Source organism: Fusarium fujikuroi, chromosome FFUJ_chr05 (genome assembly GCF_900079805.1).
Source record: "Fusarium fujikuroi IMI 58289 draft genome, chromosome FFUJ_chr05".
NCBI lineage: Eukaryota > Fungi > Ascomycota > Sordariomycetes > Hypocreales > Nectriaceae > Fusarium > Fusarium fujikuroi.
In genome coordinates this window covers 1,180,131-1,201,961 of record NC_036626.1, presented here as the reverse complement: position 1 = coordinate 1,201,961, position 21,831 = coordinate 1,180,131, and the positions used below count along the sequence as shown (strand labels likewise).

The 21,831-nt window shown below is 49.8% G+C and overlaps 11 protein-coding genes; 7 read left to right on the top strand and 4 right to left on the bottom strand.

Moving 5' to 3' along the window:
- Positions 1-843: 843 nt before the first annotated feature.
- Positions 844-2,381, top strand: FFUJ_07145 (related to nuclear envelope protein NEM1; the record flags this gene model as incomplete). XM_023577365.1 has 2 exons in its annotated part: positions 844-2,173; positions 2,230-2,381. 2 exons carry the CDS (start codon positions 844-846, stop codon positions 2,379-2,381), a joined length of 1,482 nt encoding a protein of 493 aa, XP_023430447.1.
- Positions 2,382-3,992: 1,611 nt separating this feature from the next.
- On the top strand, positions 3,993-4,504 carry FFUJ_07144 (uncharacterized protein; the record flags this gene model as incomplete). XM_023577364.1 has 2 exons in its annotated part: positions 3,993-4,310; positions 4,370-4,504. 2 exons carry the CDS (start codon positions 3,993-3,995, stop codon positions 4,502-4,504), a joined length of 453 nt encoding a protein of 150 aa, XP_023430446.1.
- Positions 4,505-5,301: 797 nt separating this feature from the next.
- Positions 5,302-6,080, bottom strand: FFUJ_07143 (related to high mobility group-like protein NHP2; the record flags this gene model as incomplete). XM_023577363.1 has 2 exons in its annotated part: positions 5,302-5,717; positions 5,771-6,080. The coding sequence occupies 2 exons, from the start codon at positions 6,078-6,080 to the stop codon at positions 5,302-5,304; spliced, it is 726 nt and encodes a 241-aa protein (XP_023430445.1).
- Positions 6,081-6,610: 530 nt separating this feature from the next.
- FFUJ_07142 (probable ubiquinol--cytochrome-c reductase chain VIII) lies at positions 6,611-7,333 on the bottom strand (the record flags this gene model as incomplete). XM_023577361.1 has 4 exons in its annotated part: positions 6,611-6,668; positions 6,721-6,898; positions 7,113-7,138; positions 7,281-7,333. 4 exons carry the CDS (start codon positions 7,331-7,333, stop codon positions 6,611-6,613), a joined length of 315 nt encoding a protein of 104 aa, XP_023430444.1.
- Positions 7,334-7,734: 401 nt separating this feature from the next.
- FFUJ_07141 (probable prohibitin PHB1) lies at positions 7,735-8,628 on the top strand (the record flags this gene model as incomplete). XM_023577360.1 has 2 exons in its annotated part: positions 7,735-8,064; positions 8,116-8,628. 2 exons carry the CDS (start codon positions 7,735-7,737, stop codon positions 8,626-8,628), a joined length of 843 nt encoding a protein of 280 aa, XP_023430443.1.
- A 317-nt stretch (positions 8,629-8,945) lies between these two features.
- FFUJ_07140 (related to REX3-RNA exonuclease, member of the family of 3`-5` exonucleases) lies at positions 8,946-10,904 on the bottom strand (the record flags this gene model as incomplete). The annotated part of the gene is made up of 1 exon (XM_023577359.1): positions 8,946-10,904. One exon carries the CDS (start codon positions 10,902-10,904, stop codon positions 8,946-8,948), a length of 1,959 nt encoding a protein of 652 aa, XP_023430442.1.
- Positions 10,905-12,226: 1,322 nt separating this feature from the next.
- FFUJ_07139 (related to lipase/serine esterase) lies at positions 12,227-13,694 on the top strand (the record flags this gene model as incomplete). XM_023577358.1 has 3 exons in its annotated part: positions 12,227-12,304; positions 12,366-12,665; positions 12,738-13,694. The coding sequence occupies 3 exons, from the start codon at positions 12,227-12,229 to the stop codon at positions 13,692-13,694; spliced, it is 1,335 nt and encodes a 444-aa protein (XP_023430441.1).
- Positions 13,695-14,823: 1,129 nt separating this feature from the next.
- On the top strand, positions 14,824-15,522 carry FFUJ_07138 (UPS1-like protein; the record flags this gene model as incomplete). Its single annotated transcript, XM_023577357.1, has 1 exon — positions 14,824-15,522. One exon carries the CDS (start codon positions 14,824-14,826, stop codon positions 15,520-15,522), a length of 699 nt encoding a protein of 232 aa, XP_023430440.1.
- A 987-nt stretch (positions 15,523-16,509) lies between these two features.
- On the bottom strand, positions 16,510-17,084 carry FFUJ_07137 (uncharacterized protein; the record flags this gene model as incomplete). XM_023577356.1 has 3 exons in its annotated part: positions 16,510-16,524; positions 16,641-16,963; positions 17,012-17,084. 3 exons carry the CDS (start codon positions 17,082-17,084, stop codon positions 16,510-16,512), a joined length of 411 nt encoding a protein of 136 aa, XP_023431422.1.
- Positions 17,085-18,063: 979 nt separating this feature from the next.
- FFUJ_07136 (probable LTP1-protein-tyrosine-phosphatase) lies at positions 18,064-18,658 on the top strand (the record flags this gene model as incomplete). XM_023577355.1 has 3 exons in its annotated part: positions 18,064-18,202; positions 18,255-18,346; positions 18,401-18,658. The coding sequence occupies 3 exons, from the start codon at positions 18,064-18,066 to the stop codon at positions 18,656-18,658; spliced, it is 489 nt and encodes a 162-aa protein (XP_023430439.1).
- Positions 18,659-20,225: 1,567 nt separating this feature from the next.
- On the top strand, positions 20,226-21,778 carry FFUJ_07135 (MAP kinase; the record flags this gene model as incomplete). XM_023577354.1 has 5 exons in its annotated part: positions 20,226-20,338; positions 20,458-20,590; positions 20,662-20,728; positions 20,779-21,093; positions 21,150-21,778. The coding sequence occupies 5 exons, from the start codon at positions 20,226-20,228 to the stop codon at positions 21,776-21,778; spliced, it is 1,257 nt and encodes a 418-aa protein (XP_023430438.1).
- Positions 21,779-21,831: the final 53 nt, after the last annotated feature.

Below are 21,831 nucleotides of genomic sequence, written 5' to 3'. Positions count from 1 at the left end.
GCCCCCCTCATCTTATCTTTATTCCTCTTGAGCAGTCAATCGCCACGGGCTTCTTTGTCCTTGTTTCTCACAAGCCAGAAAAAAAGACTCCCCGCCTCACCCGTCGATAGCCCGCTATACTTACGTATTTGCTACTGTTTTACAACTAGCGCTGCAGGGCTGCTTATTTCTAGCTTGGAAGAACCCGATCTTGGACCTAACTTAGTTGACCAACAAAAGGCTCCCCAGCCTTAGAACTCTCTCCAGCAGCCAGCTCCCCTCTCAACGCCACGAAACAGTTGATAACTACTCGTTGACAACCGTGCGAGGGCGGCTTGTCTCTGCTCTGCTCTGTCTTGCCTGTCTCGTCTAGCAGTTTATACAACCAACCGACAGGTTACTAGACCAGGCTAACCTAATCGTCTCACCACTCAAGACATCTGTACTTTTGGATTGGATTTGTTTCTGCTGCTTGGGCTTTGTCGTTCAAAAAGTGCCCTTGTTAATTCCTCCCTGGCACTTTTATCATTAGGCCATTTGTACATTCCCTGGCCCTACCATCGCCATTGTACTGCGCCCCTGTCCTAGTCCTTGCCTCTATCCTTATTTTTTTTTCGCTTGGCCTCACGCATTCGATGCCTTCTTGACATTCGTTTCACTTCCTGTCAATCAGCTTTTGTATCGACGGCTTCTCCTTCCCGCGAAACCAGGCCGGCCAATAGCCCGACGATCCGTTCCTCGGGACTGTTTCCCTTCTTTCCGTCCGCCGTCACAGAATTCCGAACTCTTTGCACCTGCATTCAAGACTCGAGCGTATCCCCTGAACTGCTTCTTCTACCTCATGGAATGCGATAGCCTGTGGCGATGAACTCCCTCAACATCCTAACGGCCCGCGTATCGCCGCCCCCGAGTCCAACTCAATCTCGTTCGAACAGCATAGGAGGAGGTCCCATTGGCACAATTGGATTGGCCTCCGACGACCAGCACAGCGACGGTAGATCTTCCGGTCACGAGACTGAATCCTTTGCCCAGGATACTATCGACGAATCGCGATTCACCGAAAAGCCGGCTGACGAGAGTACACCATTGCTCAACGACACAGGCGACAGCCAAAAACGAAGCTCATGGTGGCACTCTATCCCTCGACGCTTTGCTTCTAGCATTATTGGTTCTATTAGATGGGTTCTTGCGACACTGGCATCTCCAGGTGTCTATCTCATTGCATGTTTCTATGACGAATACGGCAACTTCGCACCCTTTACGCAGCTCGGAAAACTATTTGGATTACACGGACCTCGACATAAGACGATGGAAGAACCTGAAAATGTTTCTGAAAAGGACTACGGCAGGACTACAGGATATAGGAAGCTAGCACCAAGACCGAGGCCCGTATCATCATCATCGACGTCATCAGGCCTTTCATCGGAGTCGGAATCAGATGGATCGCGGTCAGGCAGTCTCAGTCGACACGCACGATCGAAGTCACTACAGCCTGCAGAGGAAACCGGTCCGACGAGAAGGTCAATTCGCATCAAGCTCAACAGCGACGAAGATCTCAGGCAGCGGAAGCATAGGAAAACGCAATCGGCAGTCGCGCGAACAAAGGCTAGTGATTTGGGCGGCGGCGACCTCTCGGCGCATCTGAAATCTCCCACTTCTCCCATCGCAGCGCTCACCAAGTACCCAAAGACACCGGCACCACCTCGACCTTTGATCCCACGTAGGCAGCCGTCCTATATCAACCTCGAACCACCGACGAGCCCGCAGAAGACCTTGATTCTAGATCTGGACGAAACCTTGATACACAGCATGTCCAAGGGCGGCAGGATGAGCACCGGACACATGGTTGAAGTGCGCTTGAACACAACGTATGTGGGGGTTGGTGGACAGACATCGATTGGACCGCAGCATCCGATTCTATACTGGGTCAACAAGCGACCGTATTGTGACGAGTTTTTGAGGCGGGTATGCAAATGGTACAATCTGGTTGTTTTCACGGCGTCCGTGCAGGAGTACGCAGATCCAGTGATTGACTGGCTAGAGGCGGAGAGGAAGTATTTCTCGGCGCGATACTATCGCCAGCACTGCACGTTCCGGCAAGGCGCTTTCATCAAGGACCTCAGCTCGGTCGAGTCAGACCTGAGCAAGGTGATGATTCTGGACAACAGTCCGTTGAGTTATCTGTTTCACCAAGGTAAGGTGCCTCAGTCTGAGTGCTCCGGGGAGAGGCTGTTAACATTCGTTTGCCAGACAATGCGATTCCCATCCAGGGCTGGATCAATGATCCGACGGATACAGACTTGATGCATTTGGTGCCGCTGCTGGAGGGTCTGCAGTATGTTCATGATGTCAGGGCGTTATTAGCCCTAAGGGGTGGTGAAGATGGTCAACATATGGCATAACTTATGATATTTTAGGCATAACATATGATAAGGTACTTTAATCTGGAGTTGATTTCTCGTTTTCGCGGTAGATTACGTGGGTCAAGTTGGTCCCTTGTTAGGGAGTAGATGTGGCGGGAGAGCAACCACCATGTTACCCCAGACTAGACGAGTGGCTCGATGTTGTTGAGGTAAACTTCTGATGCTATTATGCATATCGTAGGTATATATGATGATGTAGTCGTCTCACACAATTTCCCAAACTTCTGAATCTTTAGGTAACCCTATTAATGAGCAAAGCTCCAGTTACAACACTTTTGGAAGGGTTGGAGCGACCAAGTGCAGTATTGTCTTCTTTTGTCTTGTGATGCATCAAAATATTTACAGTTAGACACAAGCTGTTCCCAAACAAAGAACAAGGGTCCATCCACAATCACACGTCAAATCCGTCATGACATCCCAATCCTCTGTACTCGAATTGTGGTGTTCAGGGACAGGGTCTGGTGTGAAAGGCATGTGGTGAAAGTCTGAGACAAGAGTTGCAGGTTAGCTCGAAACGGAATGTGTTGCTGAGCCGGCTGTTTTCGGGAGGCCAGGACCGGCTTTACAAGGTTTGAAGATGGGAATTTGTTTGAACTGAGAAGTTGGAAACGGGGAATAAAAAACAAGCTTTGGGCCGGCTTCGGTTCCGCGGATCACATCAGGCACTTTTCAGCTGGGGACTCTTTGAGGGAGTTCGGCTGGAAAGGGAGACAATGGCAGAAGGAAAAGTCAATGGCCGGCTTTGATATTGCCCGGGTTCATTGTGAGAGTGAGAGAGAGCCGAGGGAAAGGAAAGCAATAGATGCAAATGACGCCGTGACACCGTCACTCGTCACTCAGGTCACTTCTGAGAATGCTAGAGATTGGTTATGGCGCTGTTCCCCGCTAAGACTTGCTTGCTTTCATGGAAATGAACTGAACTCTGCTGGAGTTAGTACCTAGGAGCAGCTACAAACCCTGGTCACCAAGAAACTTGCCCTGGACCTGGACCTACAGCAGACTAGACCAAGCTTCCCCATCTTTTGCCCCGCCCATAGGAGATCAAGCTCCTGTAGCTCCAACTACAGACAGGGCAGCTGTGAGCAGGTATGGAACAGTGAGTGAGCTCTGCAATCATGCTGTGGCATCCAGTCTGAGTCGTGCACGTCAACGTCAGATCAGGGGCAAAGTTGGCAGGGGAGGAAAGGAAAAAGAGATGCACCCCGCAATCAGTGAAGGTCAGTGAATTAAATCGGTTAGTGGCAGTGAAGAGAAGCTGCAGTGGCTGGAACATGGAGGAAAACGGTCCAGAGTTGAAATTTGTCTCACCAAATGGTGACATCATCACATCTGGTGACGACACAAGGGCAGAGGGAGGAGGGGAGAACCCGAGAAACAGTCAAGGCAATGGAAGGGCAAGCCACCCGGAAGCGCTTTTCTCAATGATGCGAGATCGAGATCTGTGACGAGCTCGAGAGTACAAATACTGGGAAGGATCCAATCCAACGAGCTACCTGACACCTTATTCTTTCACACTCTAACTCAACTCATCTCAACCAATTGAAGTTATACCCATCTTTCAACCACAAACAAACACACATCACATCAAAAATGTCTCTGCACTACCTCCCCCCCGTCAAGCCCTCTGCCATCGCCCTCGGCACGGCCTTCAACCACGGCATTGAGCTCGCCGTCCTCGCTCCCATCTTCGGCCAGACCTACCAGCGCGCCAAGGCTGCCAACACCAAGGAGGAGTTCATCCGCTCCAAGGAAGCTTCCGGTGCTGCTCTCGCCTGGGGCTCTTCCCTCATTGGCTCTGCTCTTCAGTCTTATGGTGTCGGTGCTCTCATCAACGCCACTGGTACCTTGAGCTACAAGGGCGCTGCTTACCTCGGATCCCTCATCTTCTTCGCTACCTCTGCTCCCGGCGTATGTCTTGACTCTTCTCTCTCACTGCATCCAATCATTCACTAACTGACCTTCTATAGTACATTGCTCAGATCTTCGTTGAGAAGCGACCTCTCGACACCGTCGGCGTCAGCCTGGCTACCAAGCTCGTCGAGACCCTCGGTCTCTCCGTCTTCCTCACCTGGTGGGGAACCCGAACCAACCCTTTTGAGTAAATTCTCTCTTGACCAAGGTTTCTTAATCTTCCCATGATCGGGATGCGGTTCTCATGATGAATTTGTTATACCGCGGCTTCGGGCCTGTGTGAAATAGGAATAAGGACGGTGTACCTATAACAGAAAGCCAGTAAGGCAAAATAATACCACACAAATGAACAAAACTGCACCCTGATAATACGAGTCTTTGGATAGCCTCAGCCACATATTTAAGATTCGCAGTTGCCGGAAGGTCCCTTTGTGACACACACGTCACCTCATAGCTTTCCGGTTGTCCATACATTCAAATAATCACCATCATATTATCCCAAGACCACGGTTCGTCCTAAAATCTATCATGATGGATCAGGCTACGGTGAGTATTCAGAGAAGGATCTAGCTGTGACAATGCTTCAGTATTGAGCTGTCATATTAGGGTGTATTGTGGTGGTGTTGCGGATTGGGTCGCGTGCCGTGGCTTGACGAATGATCTGTATTTCGCGACCACATCAATATCACGAGCTCGCAGGTTACAGCTCAAGATCTGCCATGTTTCAAATTCAAGGACCCTTATAATCATGTCCCATTTTTAATGCAATAGCTAAACCTGAACGCCGCCAAAGCCCTCATCCAGCCGTTGGTTCTCCGGCTAGATGTTCTGGTATAATACATCCAGACTTGTACTTGTTCTAACACACCACACCATTCGTCCCAGGCTACCCTCGCTCTTTCTTGATCTTTGGGGATCCCCGCTCTCTCTTCATCTTTGGGATCTTATTCAGTCCCGGCACTGTCGAAACGGGATAGACCTTGTCCCCCTAGTACTTGGTCCCACCCTTGACCCAGAAAGCCTGCTTGCCATACTCCTTCTGCACGTACTTGACGAGGGACGCGTAGCTCTCGCCGAACGCCTCACCATCATCCTCGCCGTCCTTGTCAGCAGACTTGTCCTTTGACTTCTTGCCCTCGGCCTTCTCCATGATCATGACCACGGATGTAGGACGCTTAGTCTTGGCGGCAGCGCCGAGCTCAGCGCGCGACGTGACGAAGATGAAGGGCACGTTGTGGTCCTCGCACAGCACGGGGAGGTGAGAGATGACGTCCATGGGAGAGATGTCGCCGGCGATGATGACAACGCCGGGGAAAGAGGTGTTGCCGGGGGCGGAAGGGGGAGACTTTCGGAGAGTCTTGACGACCTCCTTGACGCCGCGCTTCAGGGTGTTGTTCTTGGCAGCTGTGAAATGTTAGCGATCTGTCCGAAACACATCGTTCTCTGTAATCGCATACCCTTGCGGATGGTCTTGTAGACCTTCTTCATGCCCTTCTCATCCGCCACGGGGAGGGCGAAGGGAACGACAGTGCGCTCAAGAGGCAGCTCAGCGGCCTTCTCCTCCTCAGCATCAGAGTCCTCGTCCATGTTGGCAGCAGCAGCGGCAGCGACGGGGGCATCCTGCTGGAGCTTCTCCTCAAGGGCGGCGGCGAGCTTCTCCTTCTTGTCCTTCTTATCCTTCTTCTCCTTCTTGGACTTGGAGACGCCGGACTCGTCGCTTCTCTTCTTGTCCTTCTTCTCCTTCTTATCGGGCTTCTCGGCGGCCATTGCTGCGGTTCTCTCGAGGAAGCTTCGTCGAAGTTATTACTTGTGTTTTCTTTGGGATCGCGCGGAGATTGTGTGTGCGAATTGAAGGTTCCGCGGCAATGTTGGTGGTCGCAAAGTTTCAGTGTTTTCTTTTAGCACTCCACTGACCTCGAAATTTTCCAACTTTTTTTTTCTACAGCGAGTGGAAGAAGAGCTACCGCGAAGAGTTTCGGCGTTATGTACCGCCGGTTCCGATAGACAATTCTGCTTTCACGTGACCATCACCGACAATCCAATCATACTCTCGGCAATGACTATTACCAGTGGATCCGATATCGATTCGAATCATTAAGAGGTATGACATTGATGGGGGTTACTGGGTTAGACTTCATTTCAATTACAATATACGGATACCGAAAGGCCAAATAACAAAGAAATAGTGTGACTGCCGTCTATTGCACCTCCTGATCTAGGTATTGATGATGTACAATGAGTCCAGAGGACCTGCTCCAACACATCCGCCATGGTTTTGCCCCAATAATTTAACCAATTTACTCTTCCTCATCACCGAACTCGGCACGGCCAGCCTTGGAGTTGAGATACTCGCTTCTATAAGTGGAATTAGTATTTTGTCGTGGCTGAGCGCTGTGCATGAACGTACCGCTCGACAGCCCAGTTCATGATGTAGTAACCGGCAATCATAGGAGGAAGCCAGTAGAAGATTTGGCCCTTGGTTCGGCGGAAAGTGTTGAAGATGGCATCGTTGAAGGCACCGGCCCAAGGGTTCTGTCGGTTGGCGGACAGACCGTAAGTGATGATACCACGCTGCTTCTCACCACCTGATATCGAGTTAGTCTCCAGTTTCGTCGATGACGTTGATGAATCCCCGAGAATATTCCATCGATGAATTTTAAGACTGGCTATGCGCATGCATCAAGTTTTGGTGTTGTATCGACCCAATTGCTTCCACCTCGTGCATCGTCATTATCCGTTGGTCCGTCGCGCTCATCGATCTAGTTTCCTCGTTCGCACATCGTGGGAGCAATCACTTACCAAAGTGGCCCCAGTTACCAATGTAGCTATTGAGAATCCGTTAGCATATAATTCCGTCTCGATTGGTACATTTTGAAGGCCTGGGGTTGTTCGTTCGACCATGAACCATTGGAAAAGCCGCACGCAACAGAACCACCAATTGCCCTCGTTCAATCGCAATCAACGTACTGTCCGTTCTTGGGGTCGGCAGCGCCGCTTCGGAGCATCTGAGTCGGTCTCATTTTGGCGGATTTGGCACGAAAAGTCGAGATCTCTCGTGTGTGGTTTTTGGAGTCGTCGGTTTGGAGGCGAAAGGCAGAAAAGGGCCACTTGAGGATTTCTCGGGTTGGAAAGGAAAGCGCAGACGCAGGCTTTCCCCATCAGCCGAGCTTTCCCGAAGGAGCCTAGCTCCGAGCAACAACCCACCCGACGGAATCTAACAGCCAACCAACGAATCGCACTGGGAATTTGTCCAAAGGTGGACTACATAGTAAGAGCTTCAAATCATCATCGCCGTCCGTTGACTCCGAAAAGCTTCAGCTACGCCCCAGTGCCCATCGATACCTGGGTTCTAACGACCACCATTTTTGACCGACGTCTTGTAACGATACGCCGAACAAGACTTTAAGTACACCACATCAAAATGGCGGCCGCTGCGAGAGCCCTCAACTTCATGTACCGCATGGCGGTCCCCGCTTCAGCTGTCGTCTTCCTAGGCAGTCAGTCCATATACGACGTCAAGGGAGGAACTCGGGCTGTCATCTTTGACAGATTGTCTGGTGTTAAGGAGACCGTCGTCAATGAAGGAACCCATTTCCTCGTTCCCTGGCTGCAGAAGAGCATCATCTTCGATGTCCGTACCAAGCCCAGGAATATCGCAACAACCACAGGCAGCAAGGATTTGCAGATGGTTAGCTTGACACTGAGAGTGCTGCACCGACCAAATGTCAAGGCTCTCCCCAAGATTTACCAGGTAAGATGAACCAGTAAACTCTGGTTCAGGTCATATGACTGACTCCGATAGAACCTCGGTGCCGATTACGATGAGCGAGTCCTCCCCTCTATTGGAAATGAAGTCTTGAAGGCCATCGTCGCCCAATTCGATGCCGCTGAGCTCATCACCCAGCGAGAGGCTGTCTCTGACCGAATCCGAAACGACCTTACTCTTCGTGCTGCCGAGTTCAATATCGCTCTCGAGGATGTTTCCATCACCCACATGACCTTTGGCCGTGAGTTCACAAAGGCTGTCGAGCAGAAGCAGATCGCTCAGCAAGATGCTGAGAGAGCCCGATTCATTGTCGAGCGTGCTGAGCAGGAGCGTCAAGCCAACGTCATCCGCGCCGAGGGTGAGTCCGAGTCCGCCGAGGCCATTAGCAAGGCCATCCAGAAGGCTGGTGACGGCCTCATTCAGATTCGAAAGATCGAGGCCAGTCGCGAGATTGCTGCTACTCTTTCTTCAAACCCCAACGTCGTCTACCTACCCGGTGGAAGCGGAAAGCAGGGTGGCCAGTACCTGTTGTCAGTGGGCAGGGCTTAAAGTAACGGATTTTGTATGATGTGAAGGATGTTGAGGAAATGACTGGGAAATCCCCGCTTATCGTTGGCGATGAAAATATTTATTCATGAGCGCCAACTATGTATTTCTAGAACGAGACCAGATGGGAAAATCAACCCTATCTCGCAATGTATAATCGCCGGTAGCTTCACGGCTTCCCCCGTTCCAAAACGGCATTAACTAAGCTGGACCAGTGACCAAGCCCAGCACCCCAAGATCTATGATGCCAATGCCTTCCAGTCCCATGAAAACCCACATGCGTATCTACCCGTCTTGAATATGGCGCCCAGGCTCAAGAGCTATGCCTCGATGAAAGCCTCCGTCAATCCTGAAGGTTTCCCGGGAGCCACGAAATTACCGTCCACCAGTTTCCAACCTTCTCTCTGCATATCCATCCACTCATTCCTAATCTTTAGACGAACAAGGTCTCCTGCTGCCCTTGCATCCTCGGCAGAATCATGGCCTACCATCTTTGGGCCCGTCTCCTGTTGAATCTTGCGGTTGAGATGAACATCCATGAGCATCTTCAGGCTATACCGATATGGTAAACCAGCCTTGTGAGGGAAGAGCAGCACGGTGTCAATTATGGTCGGATGCACAATACGGACTGAGTTGAGATCGTTCTCAAGACCATGTCCGATCAGGGGTGTAGTTGGGGAGATGAGTTGAAATAATAAGTCCCTGGCAACTTCAGGAGATGAGACGATCTTGAGCTGCTTCTTTTTAGGCTTCAGCTCGCCGTCTTCGCTCACATCGTCGTTGCTACTCTTAGTTGGCTTCGTCGATTTGTCCGCGGTCCATGATTCAGCTTGAGCGAGGTCGTCTGGCCAGACACCGGAGTACCGCGAATTGAGATCGAGTATTTCTCCCAACGGTCGAACCAGGACATCTAGCAGTTCCTCGCCTGTAGGCCATGATGTTGCAGTTAGACGGATGAGTTCCATGCCAAAAACTGTATAACCCATCTCGCAATCAAAAGCCACTGCTCTATCCGCAGGCACAACAGGATTCTCGGGAGTTTCTGCAAAGTTAAGCACAGAGGCAAGTCTCTTGGGATCTGAGGTCTTGAATACGTGGTGATCGCGAGTGAAGCAGCCAACAGAGTCGCCGACTTCTTGTCCACAACACTGATATCGCTTGGGCTGCCTAGTGTTGTCGCCTGGAGCCTTGGGGGCGATGAAGGTCTTTCCCCAGTGGAACGTACATGTCCCACCAGAAGTGAGTGCACCGTCTTCTTCCCGTCTTCCAGGAAAGACCTGGAAGCGTTGTTGGCAACGGTCACATTTCTCCCATCCTGCGGCTGTTGCTACACCTTGTCTCCCCTTTTCAATATCAGCTTCTGAAGGTATACTAGCAACATAACCATGATTTGTTAGCTTGTCGATGGGAGTCAATATGCGTTTCGTAAGCTCAACCTCCTGAGCAGGGGTCAGGCCGGTCTTGATTTCCGTGGGTTTCTCGTTGGGATCTTTTCCAGCTGCTTCGAGTTCCTTCTTCTTTATTTCATCCTCTCTCTCAGCCTTCCACTGATCAACCTTCATTCGCTTGTATTGCATGACTTTGTTCTTCATAACATTAGAGTACACGGCGGTCTTGTGGACGGCAACGTATTCCTCTTCGTCTAGTGTCCGGACGACAAGATCTTGATCTGATAGTAAAAATTTCGTCTCGTCTTTCTTGACCTTGGCTTTGAGTTCTTTGTTGAGACGGGTAAGTTCTTGGTGAAGCATTTTGACTAGCCTGAGACGGACGTCATGAGCAGCAGGCAATCGTTTGAGGAGTCTCGGATTCAGAGTCTCGGCCTTCTTGGGCTTTGCTGGTACAAGTTTTCGGGTAGAAGATGGACGTGATTCAGTAGCAGAATGGCTTGTTTTGGCAATCTTTGAAGAAGGTTTTGGAGTGTGATCTTGAGTGTCCATTTTCCGTTTCAGTGGTGGAGGGGAGACTGTTCGAGCTGCTGTTTCAAGCTTCTTGGCTACTGGCTTCGGGATATCATCCGTTGGACCCCCACGAGATGTTCCAGAAGAGCTGGGTGCCACATCCTGGGGAGTTTTAGGTGAAGGAGGCGGATGAAAGGGATCTGTCCTCACACGCTTGGGCGGTACATCTTGGTTTGCTGCGGTGGTCTCATTGCTCGTGTCATCTGATGAGAGTCCTTGTGACGGTGGTTCATATTTCTCCTTTGGATGGTTGAATGGACAGAGGCTCGCTGCGCAATCATCGCCCTTGGGACAGGGGATGTGTTTAAATAAACTCATGGTGACGACACCTCAAAGTGACGTTGAGGGTTTCCCAATATGAGCTCTGTGTCGGCATTCGTGATCATGTGAACTTCTAATGATGCCAGCGAGATCGTTGAGCATGAATGAATGATCGAGGTTGGAGGTTGAAGCCAGGTTTAGGGTGGTTGTGCTTGGTGAGACGAAACAATCAATAGGAGGTTATCCACTGCACTTCAGTGAGGTGAGTTGTTGTGGAGAGGTTGAAGGGAAGACCGTGCTGATATGAATGCACGTGAGCTTCTTGAATGGTCGGAGGGGCCAAAAGAGAAATGTATCAAATTATCTCCGTTTCGATTCAATTGAGATTGTAATAACTGTAGCTTTTGATGAGGTACAGATGAGGCTCAGCTTGAAAGAGCTGCAGATAGCCTAGCTAAGCCTTCAGCTCTCAAGCGGTTGCTCTCATGGTGAGACCCACTGTTAGCAGTACCTTGCCCGCTCCAGTGTTGAACTCCGCCATGATTGTAGAGGCTCATGCACGCCATGACGCTTCATACCATCTTGAATAAAGGGATGGACTTGGTTCTTTAGTAATAACCACCAAACTGTAAAAAAGCAGCTGACTATCTGTGTACTAGTTTTGAACAAATACTGAAACAGATCTGGTTCTCCTTACATTCACGACAAACTTGTTTTCAGTGCACTTATGCCCTAAAGACGGCTCGCACTCGGTTTCGCACCCCTTTGTAGGCGTCATGATAGGAATTCAGCTCTCCCAAATCTAGAACCAACCCGCGATGGTGTGGGAAAGCGCCACATTTGAGGATCGATCAAACAGATCAAGTAAGATCCGTAGACCAGTTAGTCCATGCAATCTAAACCGAAGCCAGCTATTGGCAGTAGTCGGAATTCACATCTATCCGAGATATCGTGTAACTACCTACCTATAGACTGCGATAAGTCCGCAACTATAAAGACTGAACGAAGCCTCTGCTGTTATGGCTTCACACGACCGCGCCCACAATTCAGCCCCACGGCATTAATACTCGTTAAAAACCGTTGTCAGCAACCAGATTGTATTCCTAAAACGGCATATACTGTCGCGTGTTTGGTCGACGTCGATAGTTGTCATCGATCTTTTGGTGGGGACTTTAACGGCTTAACTCCGTGCTGCCTCCGTATTCTTGCAGTTGAGCGGACTTCAGACAACCCGACTTTACGCAATCCGAAACTCCGTTGAGGGCTGCATCTCCTGAGAAATCTCAACTAAGTTATTCTTAAAAAGACTGGCAACTTTTCTGCCTTATTAGTCTCTTTTTTTATTCTGGCCATTTTACTTTCATCGCACATCCTTCACCATGTCTAAACCTGTTGTTCTTGAAGATGTTACTGGCGGAAGCGCAAAGGCTACTCACCTCTGTGTTTTAGTTCACGGCGTAAGCATCATCCCCTGACGATCAATCCTTATACGTCATACAGCGCTGACCATAGAAACAGCTTTGGGGAAACCCAAGTCACATGCGCAATGTTGCTAAGGCTTTGCGTGACGAATATTCCGAAGACGAATTATATATCCTGCCTGCTGAGAAGAACCGCGGCAACTTCACATACGATGGCATTGAGCTTGGTGGCGAGCGCGTGTGCGCAGAGATCGAGGACAAGTTGCGCAGCATTGAAGAGCAAGGAGGCAAGATCACCAAGTTGAGTATTGCAGGATATTCGCTTGGAGGTCTAGTTTCGCGATATGCGGTTGGTTTGCTTTATGCGAAGGGAATTCTCGATGATCTCGAATGCATGGTAAGTCGCACGTCGCATTCAGGGGAACAGTAGGAGGAAAAGATTGGATGAACTAACACGGAATCCTGTCAGAACTTTACCACATTTGCATCCCCCCATCTCGGAGTGAGAACGCCACTTAAAGGATGGCTCAACAACGTCTGGAACGTCCTCGGCGCCCGAACGCTATCAATGTCCGGTCGCCAACTTTTCACCATCGATAAATTCCGCGACACCAACCGACCTCTTCTCGCAGTGCTCGCCGATCCAGATTCTATCTTCATGTCTGGTCTTAAGAAGTTTAAGCGCCGTACACTGTACACAAATATTGTCAACGATCGAAGTGTGGTACACTACACATCCGCTATTACCAAACATGATCCTTATACAGACCTTGAAAAGGTCAATCTGAACTACCTTGAGGGATACGAGGGTGTGATTCTTGACCCTGACCATCCTATTGCGCTTCGACCGAAACTCCATCAAGACACCCTATTGACAGACTACGAAGCTCTCAAGAAGTGGGTCAAGAGCATCCCATTTATGGTGACAGTCGGTGTTATAATTCCGATCGGAGTTGTTGTCTTCCTCGCCAACTCTGCCGTCCAAACAGTCCGAAGTGCCAATCGAATCAAGGCGCACGAGTCAGGAGAGGCTGGGTTGAAGATCGAGCAGTACCGCATGCCCCTACGGATTAAGGAGATCCGAGAAGAAGTCGAACAAGCTTACGAGGTCCTTAACAGCTCACAGAACCAGCAATACCTGGCAGCGTCAGATTCAGAAGATGATCTGGCCTATGATGTTGAGGATCGCAAGCTGCTGAAGAAAGAGCGCAGAATGTCGACCCCAGGACAGCCTACGCTTGCGCTGACCCCTGATCAGTTCGAGATGATTGAGAACTTGGATGCAGCTGGTTGGCGCAAGTTTCCTGTTCACATTCAGAAGCATCGACATAGTCACGCGGCTATTGTCGTGCGCATGGATAAAGAAAGCTTCGCAGATGGTTGGGTTGTTTTGAAGCACTTTGCTGAAAGTGAATTCCTCATGTAAGGGGAACATTCTATTGCAATGGATTATAATGGATTTATGCGCGATGCATTTGCGAGGCGTTGGGAATACCTTTAACATGGTTGGAATATATGGATAGAATTGGAGTTTTTACAAAATGCCTTTCTCAGATACAGGCAAGGGAACTTCTAGGGCATATTAGCGAGTTTAGCGATGATACTCATTAATTCATGGGATAACGATGATTTATTAGAACTGTGTAATCGATCTCTAGGCAAAAAGTAGACCTAACACGGAGATATTGACTTCCATGTACGCTATGTCATTGTGCAGACCAAGTGACATTGATTCGTCATACTCTTACACCGTGGCATCGTGAGTCCCAGAACTGTCGTCATCTCACTGAGCCTTGGTGTTGCAGTCTGATGACGCTGTGATACAGCATCACGTGTTAATCGCCACATTCTCTCCCCAGATCAACCGACCCCTCATCACGGCCCAATCGGAAACTTGTGAGTTTCGTGATCAAGAAGCTCTTAATTGGCTAAAACGACCTCAATCAGCCGATTGCTCGTCCTTTTGCCTCCACTTTCTTCTAAGCTCCTCCTCTTTTTCATTCTTCCACAGCGGAGAAAGAAGCCCAGACCAGTCGAGTACTGCTACTGCTGCCGCTGCCAAAGTCTCGTGCTGCTTGCTCTGTTCTGCTCTGCGCTTGTCGAGGTCGCGAGGGTCTCCAGATCTAAACTTGATCACTCCATCATCAGCTCTTCTTTACTGTATTATTCTTCCCTTGTGTAAATTCTCTCGCGGCCCGACATAGCTGCGAGCTCCGCTTCTGACTTTGTCTTACTGCTCTCTTGTCGATTTCCCATATCCGGCTCTACGCCCCCCGGAGATAAGAAAGTGCTGGTGCTTAAGCCGAGGCGCCGGCTCAATTTTCCGCAACCACCAACCTCTTAGTGATCAACTTGATCCAAGAGCATCATCGAGCTCACGGGCTCATTGGGATAGGAATTGGGGATTCAATCAGCTCTACGATTTGTTTTAGGGCTTCTTTGCACAATTGATAGGTCAAGCCAATCGCCACTTGATCAATTGGACCTCTTCTACGTCGCTTCTCTAAGATTCTTTTTTCTTCTTGACGAGCCAGTATTTGCTCGAATCCGCGACAATGGTTCTCACTCATACGACAAACCATAACTATAACCATCCATTCCCGACTGTCACTCTCGCCTACTTTCTACGATACTCCTCGCCTCAACTGAACCCCTTCGCCGCCCATGTGCTCAGCACCGATACCATTGAGAGCTATGTCGACCCAAAAACCCGTCGACTTCACACAACTCGCATCCATTTGAAGAAAAGTCGAATGCCTGGTGCTGTATACAAGCTACTTCCTGCCAGTGTCACCGGCGGTGGCTCTGGAGACAAGGCTTCATACATCCTCGAGACGAGTGTTGTGGATATCAAGGAGGGTTGGATGAAGACGGAGAGTCGAAACCTCAATTTCACCGGCGTGCTTTCTGTCATTGAAAAGCAAGAGTTCAACATCCCTGCCGAGGGCGCTAACCAGAATCCTAACGAGACTGCTGTGACGACTATGGTTCAGTTTAGGTCAAGACTTGGTGATAAAATTAGGGGCAAGCTGGGACAAGCCCAAGAGGACGGTTGGTTCAAGAATGGTATCATTGGTGGCTGGGGCACGAAGGGTATTCAGCGCAGCATCGAGAGCATCGCCTCTACCAAGACGCAGGATCAAATGGGAAAAAGCCGAGATGGCATGAAACTCGTCCTCGAACGATTGCGCAACAATGGCGTAATGGGAGTCCTCGAGACGATACGGCGAGAACGTCAGCGACAGCTCGCTTGAACGCATAACGATACGACCAACTGTAACAATGAACGACAACGGCCTTTGAGCAGCACAACCTCGGGAGGGAAAGGTTCCTGATGGGCTGCGGACGCTCTGTGTATTATTATTGCTTTTCACCTGAGCCTGGCGTATGTGTCTTTTTTTGGGTAGGGGAATTTGTGGAAAATCTGGAGATGATGCTGGAATTGGCCAGCGAAGCGGATGAGGGGACAGAATAACGTGCGATGACACGGCGCCTATACTATATGTGGCATCCCCTCTCTTGTATTGTGTATGAAAAATGAGTGGAAACCTAAATTCAAAGAAGTTTATTCACCAGTGATTGGCCGTGTGACTGTGAAATTTGAGCTTGCCTGACAGCTTAACTGAGGTAACAAGCGTTGGTCGTGTACGCCAATGTATGAGACAGCCTATGGACTTACCATATAGCAAAGGTATATACATGCGATCCTTCTTTTATAATATCGTAGACTTATGCACTCCTGCTCACAATACCAAGTATATCTTTCAGTCGTACGTTTCGCTGCGTGGTTTTCCATGAGTGGTATCGGGCTCTTGCAAAACCTCTAAGACAAGCTGGCAAGTATGCCACACTGCAAAGAGGTATGGTTTTTATCCACGAAAGATTCAATCGCATCTGGTCTCGCAGGAGCAATACTGATGCCTGCGGGTATCAATGCGGCTTAAGAGAAAGTGAGATTATACCGATGAGTTTTGCCATCGGTCCTGGTACCATTGGTCTACTGGTAAAGCATACCATGGCAAAAGGCAAACGGCGGAAGCTTTGAGTCGTCCTTATCATGTTGAATTTTTACGATGGCTCTTTGCAGCACAATATCAACTCCTGTCTTTGTTCCTCGTTTGCCCTCAACACTGGTGTATACACTGCTATAGAAACCGTCCCCCCCTGACGGGCTTTATAATCCTTGGTGCGCCCGCAAGTGTCTCGAATCCGACCCCTTGTCACTGTTCCAGAGACCTCCATCAGATGCCCTGTTCCTAGGGCGTTTGTCGTTGCATACTTGTGTTATACGAGGAGAGGATTGAAGTAATAAGTAAAAGGGGCGTGGTCAATTCAAGAGCACAGATTGGTCATCCTAAGTATAAGTTCAAACCATTTGGTACACAGCACCAACCGATCCCTCGGTATCCTCAAAGAATCTATAGAGGCCAAATTCTCCCTCCTTTTCCTTCTCAGTCAACATTTTACCACCAGCTTTCTCAATGACAGACCCGATGTTATCAACGTCTTCGACGAACCAGTAAACACAGAGACCTCCTTTACCAGGGTGGAAGTTACCAGTGTGGTCAGGAGCCTGCAGAATACCACCTGTCAAGCCAAGACTAGGGTTGAAGTCGAATTTCCTGAACTCGCCAGGATTCTTGTGATCGGAGTCCTTGAAGTTGAAGTTGAAAACAGTCTTGTAGAACTCTGCGGCTATAGAGGTGTAAGAGCAAGACATACTAGCAGTCGGCTAGGACATACCACGGCTAACATCTGTAGCAGGGATGCTCATCCAGACGGGAGTACCAAAGGCCGGTGGCTTCCATTCAGACATATTGGACAATTGGGATGATATGAAGACGAATAAAGAGTTGTTTGAGAGCGAAGGCTGATGAGGAGAGTTCAACCTGAGGCCATTGAGATATCGAGGCCCTTTTTATACACCATATTGCTCGGTGGCTGCATCTTCAGACACTGAGATCACGCTTATTCACACCTTTCTGTCGCATTTGTAGCTGTGAGCCGTGAAGAAGGGAAGACTTTAGGCCGATGGCTTGAGCTAAGTGACGATGCTGGCACGGTCTCAACAATCAGAACGCGTTGGAGAAGCCTTCTTGACAGGGGTAGCGGACGCCAGCTGAGCACGAGAGCACGTGTTGCTTAGTAAAGGCCATACAGTGTTTGGTTCACTGAAACTTGTTTAATTTTCGGATTATGTACAGAAGACTAAACTAAATGATCTGATACAATGCCAGGCGATACTGAGACACAGTGACAGTTGGAGATTGGGAGGTGAAGTTTGGTTGTGCTATAGGTAGCTTGTCTATATCACCGGAAAATATTGTTGATTATAATCTATCCCCTTCATTAGTTCAGCTTCTGATGGCCATGGCTTTTAATACTGTGCCCGTGCTAGGCAGGGGGAGGAAAGAAAACTCGAGACTTTGACCCTAAATGATAAAAAGACTTGAGTAAATTAATGTAATTTTTAGCCCAAGCTTAGGATACCTTTTGCTGAGTTTATTTTGACAGCCCATATCAAGGCCTGATGTTTTCTTGCTCCTCGAGGCCGTGCCCCTCCATCTCTCCACTCCAAAGCCTGGAATTGTGAGATGGTGGGGTAGACCTGGTAGTTAGATTACCTACCTTCGATTATGCGCATCGGCCCGTCACGTCACTCAATCCCATTGCGATCATCAGTATTTCGGCTCTTTCATTTTCCCTCCTTTCTCGATAAATAAGCTTATTGGTATTTTTTTCTCCTCTCGCGATCGACCTACTCTGTTTCGTATCACTGGATCATCGTCGAAATCATGCCAGAACAAGTAAACGTTCTCTTTGTGTGTCTCGGCAATATTTGCCGCTCACCCATGGCTGAGGGTATCTTCCAGAGCCTTGCCAAGCAGCCGAATCTCAAGGATAAGATTGGGCGCATCGACTCTTGCGGTACAGGTATGAAAATCGGAACAACTGACCAGAATTCAACTGATTGTTCTCGCTGTAGCTGCCTATCACAGCGGAGAACCTCCGGATGACAGAACCATGGCTACCCTCGAAGCCAATGGTATAAATGATTACGACCATCTCGCGCGGCGCGTATGTTGCCCATCCATCTCACCCGCAGCGCAATCTTGCTGACGCAATATCCAGTTCCACCCGAGCGATTTCAACACCTTTGACTACATCTTCGCCATGGACAGATCAAACCTCTCTGATCTTCACAGACTACAGAAAAACGCCCCAGACTCCAAAGCCAAGGTTATGCTGTTCGGCGAATTCAGCGGGACAAAGCGACCCGAGATCGTCAACGATCCTTACTACGGCGGAGACGACGGTTTCGCAAAGGCATATGAGCAGTGCACGCGGTTCTCTAAGAACTTTCTGAAGGAGACTTTCGGAGAAGAGTAAATGGATGATATTGATGGAGTTGGGGGGTGGTGATGGATTTAATACCCGATACTTGTACATACAGATGATCAATGAAGGGGAACGAGGGAGGCTACACATTAGAGCAGACTAGGTAGATTAGAATATTTATTGACACTTCAACAAAGTTGATGATTATTGGCTGAATGATTCCCAGCAAGACGGTTCGATTAAGTTGGAGGGTAGGTTATTCTATGTCGATCCTACAGGTTGTGTCTCAGAATCCATGAGGTCGGTTTCAGATAAACACCCATGGATGCTGGTTTCGAAGCAAGAAAACGAAGGAAACTCGGCGAACTTTTCTCTGGGCCACTTGTTCTGGAATACTGCAATCACAAGCTTTATGAATATTTCTGATACCTTCACAATGATCAAACGAGGCCAGGAGAGTTGCCAGAGACATCAGAAGCAATACCGTACACCACAATGTCTGAGAGAGTTCTGTGACAGTCCCACTTGGCAAGCTTCAGCCCTATGCTCCCAGGGCTGACGATGCAGCGGCCTAGTGGGCGGCCTTGATCTCGGGCTGAAGAACAGCGTCACTTAATTTGTCTGATCTCACTCAGAGTGTCTCTCATCTCTGTCATGTTGCGTCGGTGATGCCGGACCCAGAGACTATGATAACAACACGAGGTCATATTGTACACCTGGCAACTTGACGGCATTGGATCCTAATTCTCAGTGGAGGCTTTACGTGAGGCGGATCTCCCAGATGCCGGGTGAGATTGGATGAGATTGCTGACCATCGGTGATGGCCTTTAACAGACTCAGCCCCTTGGTGGCACAGGACGGCGTGCGGCCGGATACACGACCTAACGAAGCGGGAGGTGAGTGCCGAGATACCTTTGTTGGGCTGTCTCGTCTCTTGTTAGGAGGGGATAAGCTTTGGACTTCGTAAAGAAACGCGTGTTTTTAAATCATCAAATTTGAGTCTGTGTCCTCTGAGAGTTCAACACGACAAGTTCCCCTTTTTGCAATAGATGAGGCCGAGCCGTTGCATGTATCACTACGACTTGAGAACCAGGGTCGTTGTCGCGCGGCTATCAAGTGAAGAGCTTGATTCGTCCTCTCATTGGCCCAGTGCGAGTGGGGGCCGCAAGCCGAGCAAATCAGCCACATCACCAGGCGGTGACTTCGCTGCGGGGTCCCTTTTTTCATACCTTAGCGGCTTCGGGTCACTGTGGATCGGTTCTAGCAGCCCTGAAAGCCCCTGCTAGAACAGCAACGCAATGCTTCGTCCAGTAGCAGTCCAGAGACGGGCTCAGCAGCTGAGGGAGCTATTTCCCATTCCACTCGTTCAACCCGCGGGACCCAACCAACCAGCAACTTAAGGTACATACATATATCGCAAAGACGGCGCTGACTGTTTCTTTGTCGTGTTCTTACACAGCATTTCTAAACTCTTCTTCTTTATATACCTTGTCTTTTCCCATAAGGGTTCACTCCTCAACCGACGCAAACGGTCGTTCCTCTTTGACCAGACCTTTTCGCATTCGAAGCTTCCACCTCCCATCTGCCCCGCATCCAAGATCATATCAGAATAGCAACCATGTCGGACCTTCAAGGACGGAAGGTCTTCAAGGTCTTTAACCAGGACTTCATCGTCGACGAGCGCTACACGGTCACCAAGGAGCTTGGACAGGGAGCCTACGGTATCGTCTGGTGAGTGCGCATCCTGTTACTGCTCGTAGCACTCGTCTCTTGCTTGTGCTGCGTGCGACTCCAAACTCGTCTTCTACCCCGCCGCCTCTGCATTTGCTGACGATAACCCCGCCTCTCAGTGCCGCCGTTAACAACCAAACCAACGAGGGCGTCGCCATCAAAAAGGTCACCAATGTCTTCAGCAAGAAGATTCTCGCCAAGCGCGCTCTGCGCGAGATAAAGCTGCTTCAGCACTTCCGAGGCCACCGCAACGTGAGTTCTGCCGAGGCGCAACGAGTACCAGGGTCAAGCAAGGACGCGTATGCTAATATGCTCACAAATAGATCACATGTTTGTACGACATGGACATTCCTCGACCCGATAACTTCAACGAGACGTATCTGTACGAGGGTCAGTAACGAGCCGAGAAGAAACAATGACCATAAGCTGACACAGCGTAGAGCTGATGGAGTGTGATTTGGCTGCCATCATTCGATCTGGCCAGCCTCTTACCGATGCCCATTTCCAATCCTTTATCTACCAGATTCTTTGTGGTCTGAAGTACATTCACTCCGCCAATGTGCTCCATCGAGATCTCAAGCCCGGAAACCTGCTCGTCAATGCCGACTGCGAGCTCAAGATTTGCGATTTCGGTCTTGCCCGAGGTTTCTCAGTCGATCCCGAGGAGAATGCCGGATACATGACGGAGTACGTTGCTACCCGATGGTACCGTGCGCCCGAGATCATGTTGAGCTTCCAGAGCTACACCAAAGCGAGTATGTATGACCCGAAAACACTAGAGCTAGTGGATTGTCTTACTGATCCGATGTAGTTGATGTTTGGTCTGTTGGTTGTATTCTCGCTGAGTTGTTGGGTGGTCGACCTTTCTTCAAGGGCCGTGACTACGTCGACCAGCTCAACCAGATCCTTCACATTCTTGGAACGCCTAACGAAGAGACCCTCTCTCGCATTGGCTCACCCCGTGCCCAGGAATACGTCCGCAACCTACCTTTCATGCCCAAGAAGCCATTCCCTAGCCTGTTCCCTCAGGCCAACCCTGATGCTCTCGACCTTCTCGACAAGATGCTCGCTTTCGACCCCTCGTCTCGTATCAGCGTAGAGCAGGCTCTCGAGCACCCTTACCTCCACATCTGGCACGATGCCTCAGACGAGCCCGACTGCCCTACCACATTCAACTTCGACTTCGAGGTCGTTGAGGATGTTGGCCAGATGAGAGGCATGATTCTGGACGAGGTGATGCGATTCCGACAGACTGTCCGCACTGTTCCTGGCCAAGGTGGCCCCGCCGGTCTCCAGAACCAGCAAGGTGTGCCCGTCCCTCTGCCTCAGGGCAACGGCCAATGGACAGCGGAGGACCCCCGACCACAGGAGTATCAGGGTCATGGAAATACGGGGCTCGAGCAGGATCTCCAGGGAGGACTTGATGCCTCTAGGAGATAAGGAAACGTATTCGCGTATGATAAGAGTCGGATAGTGTCTTAGAGGAGGTTCAG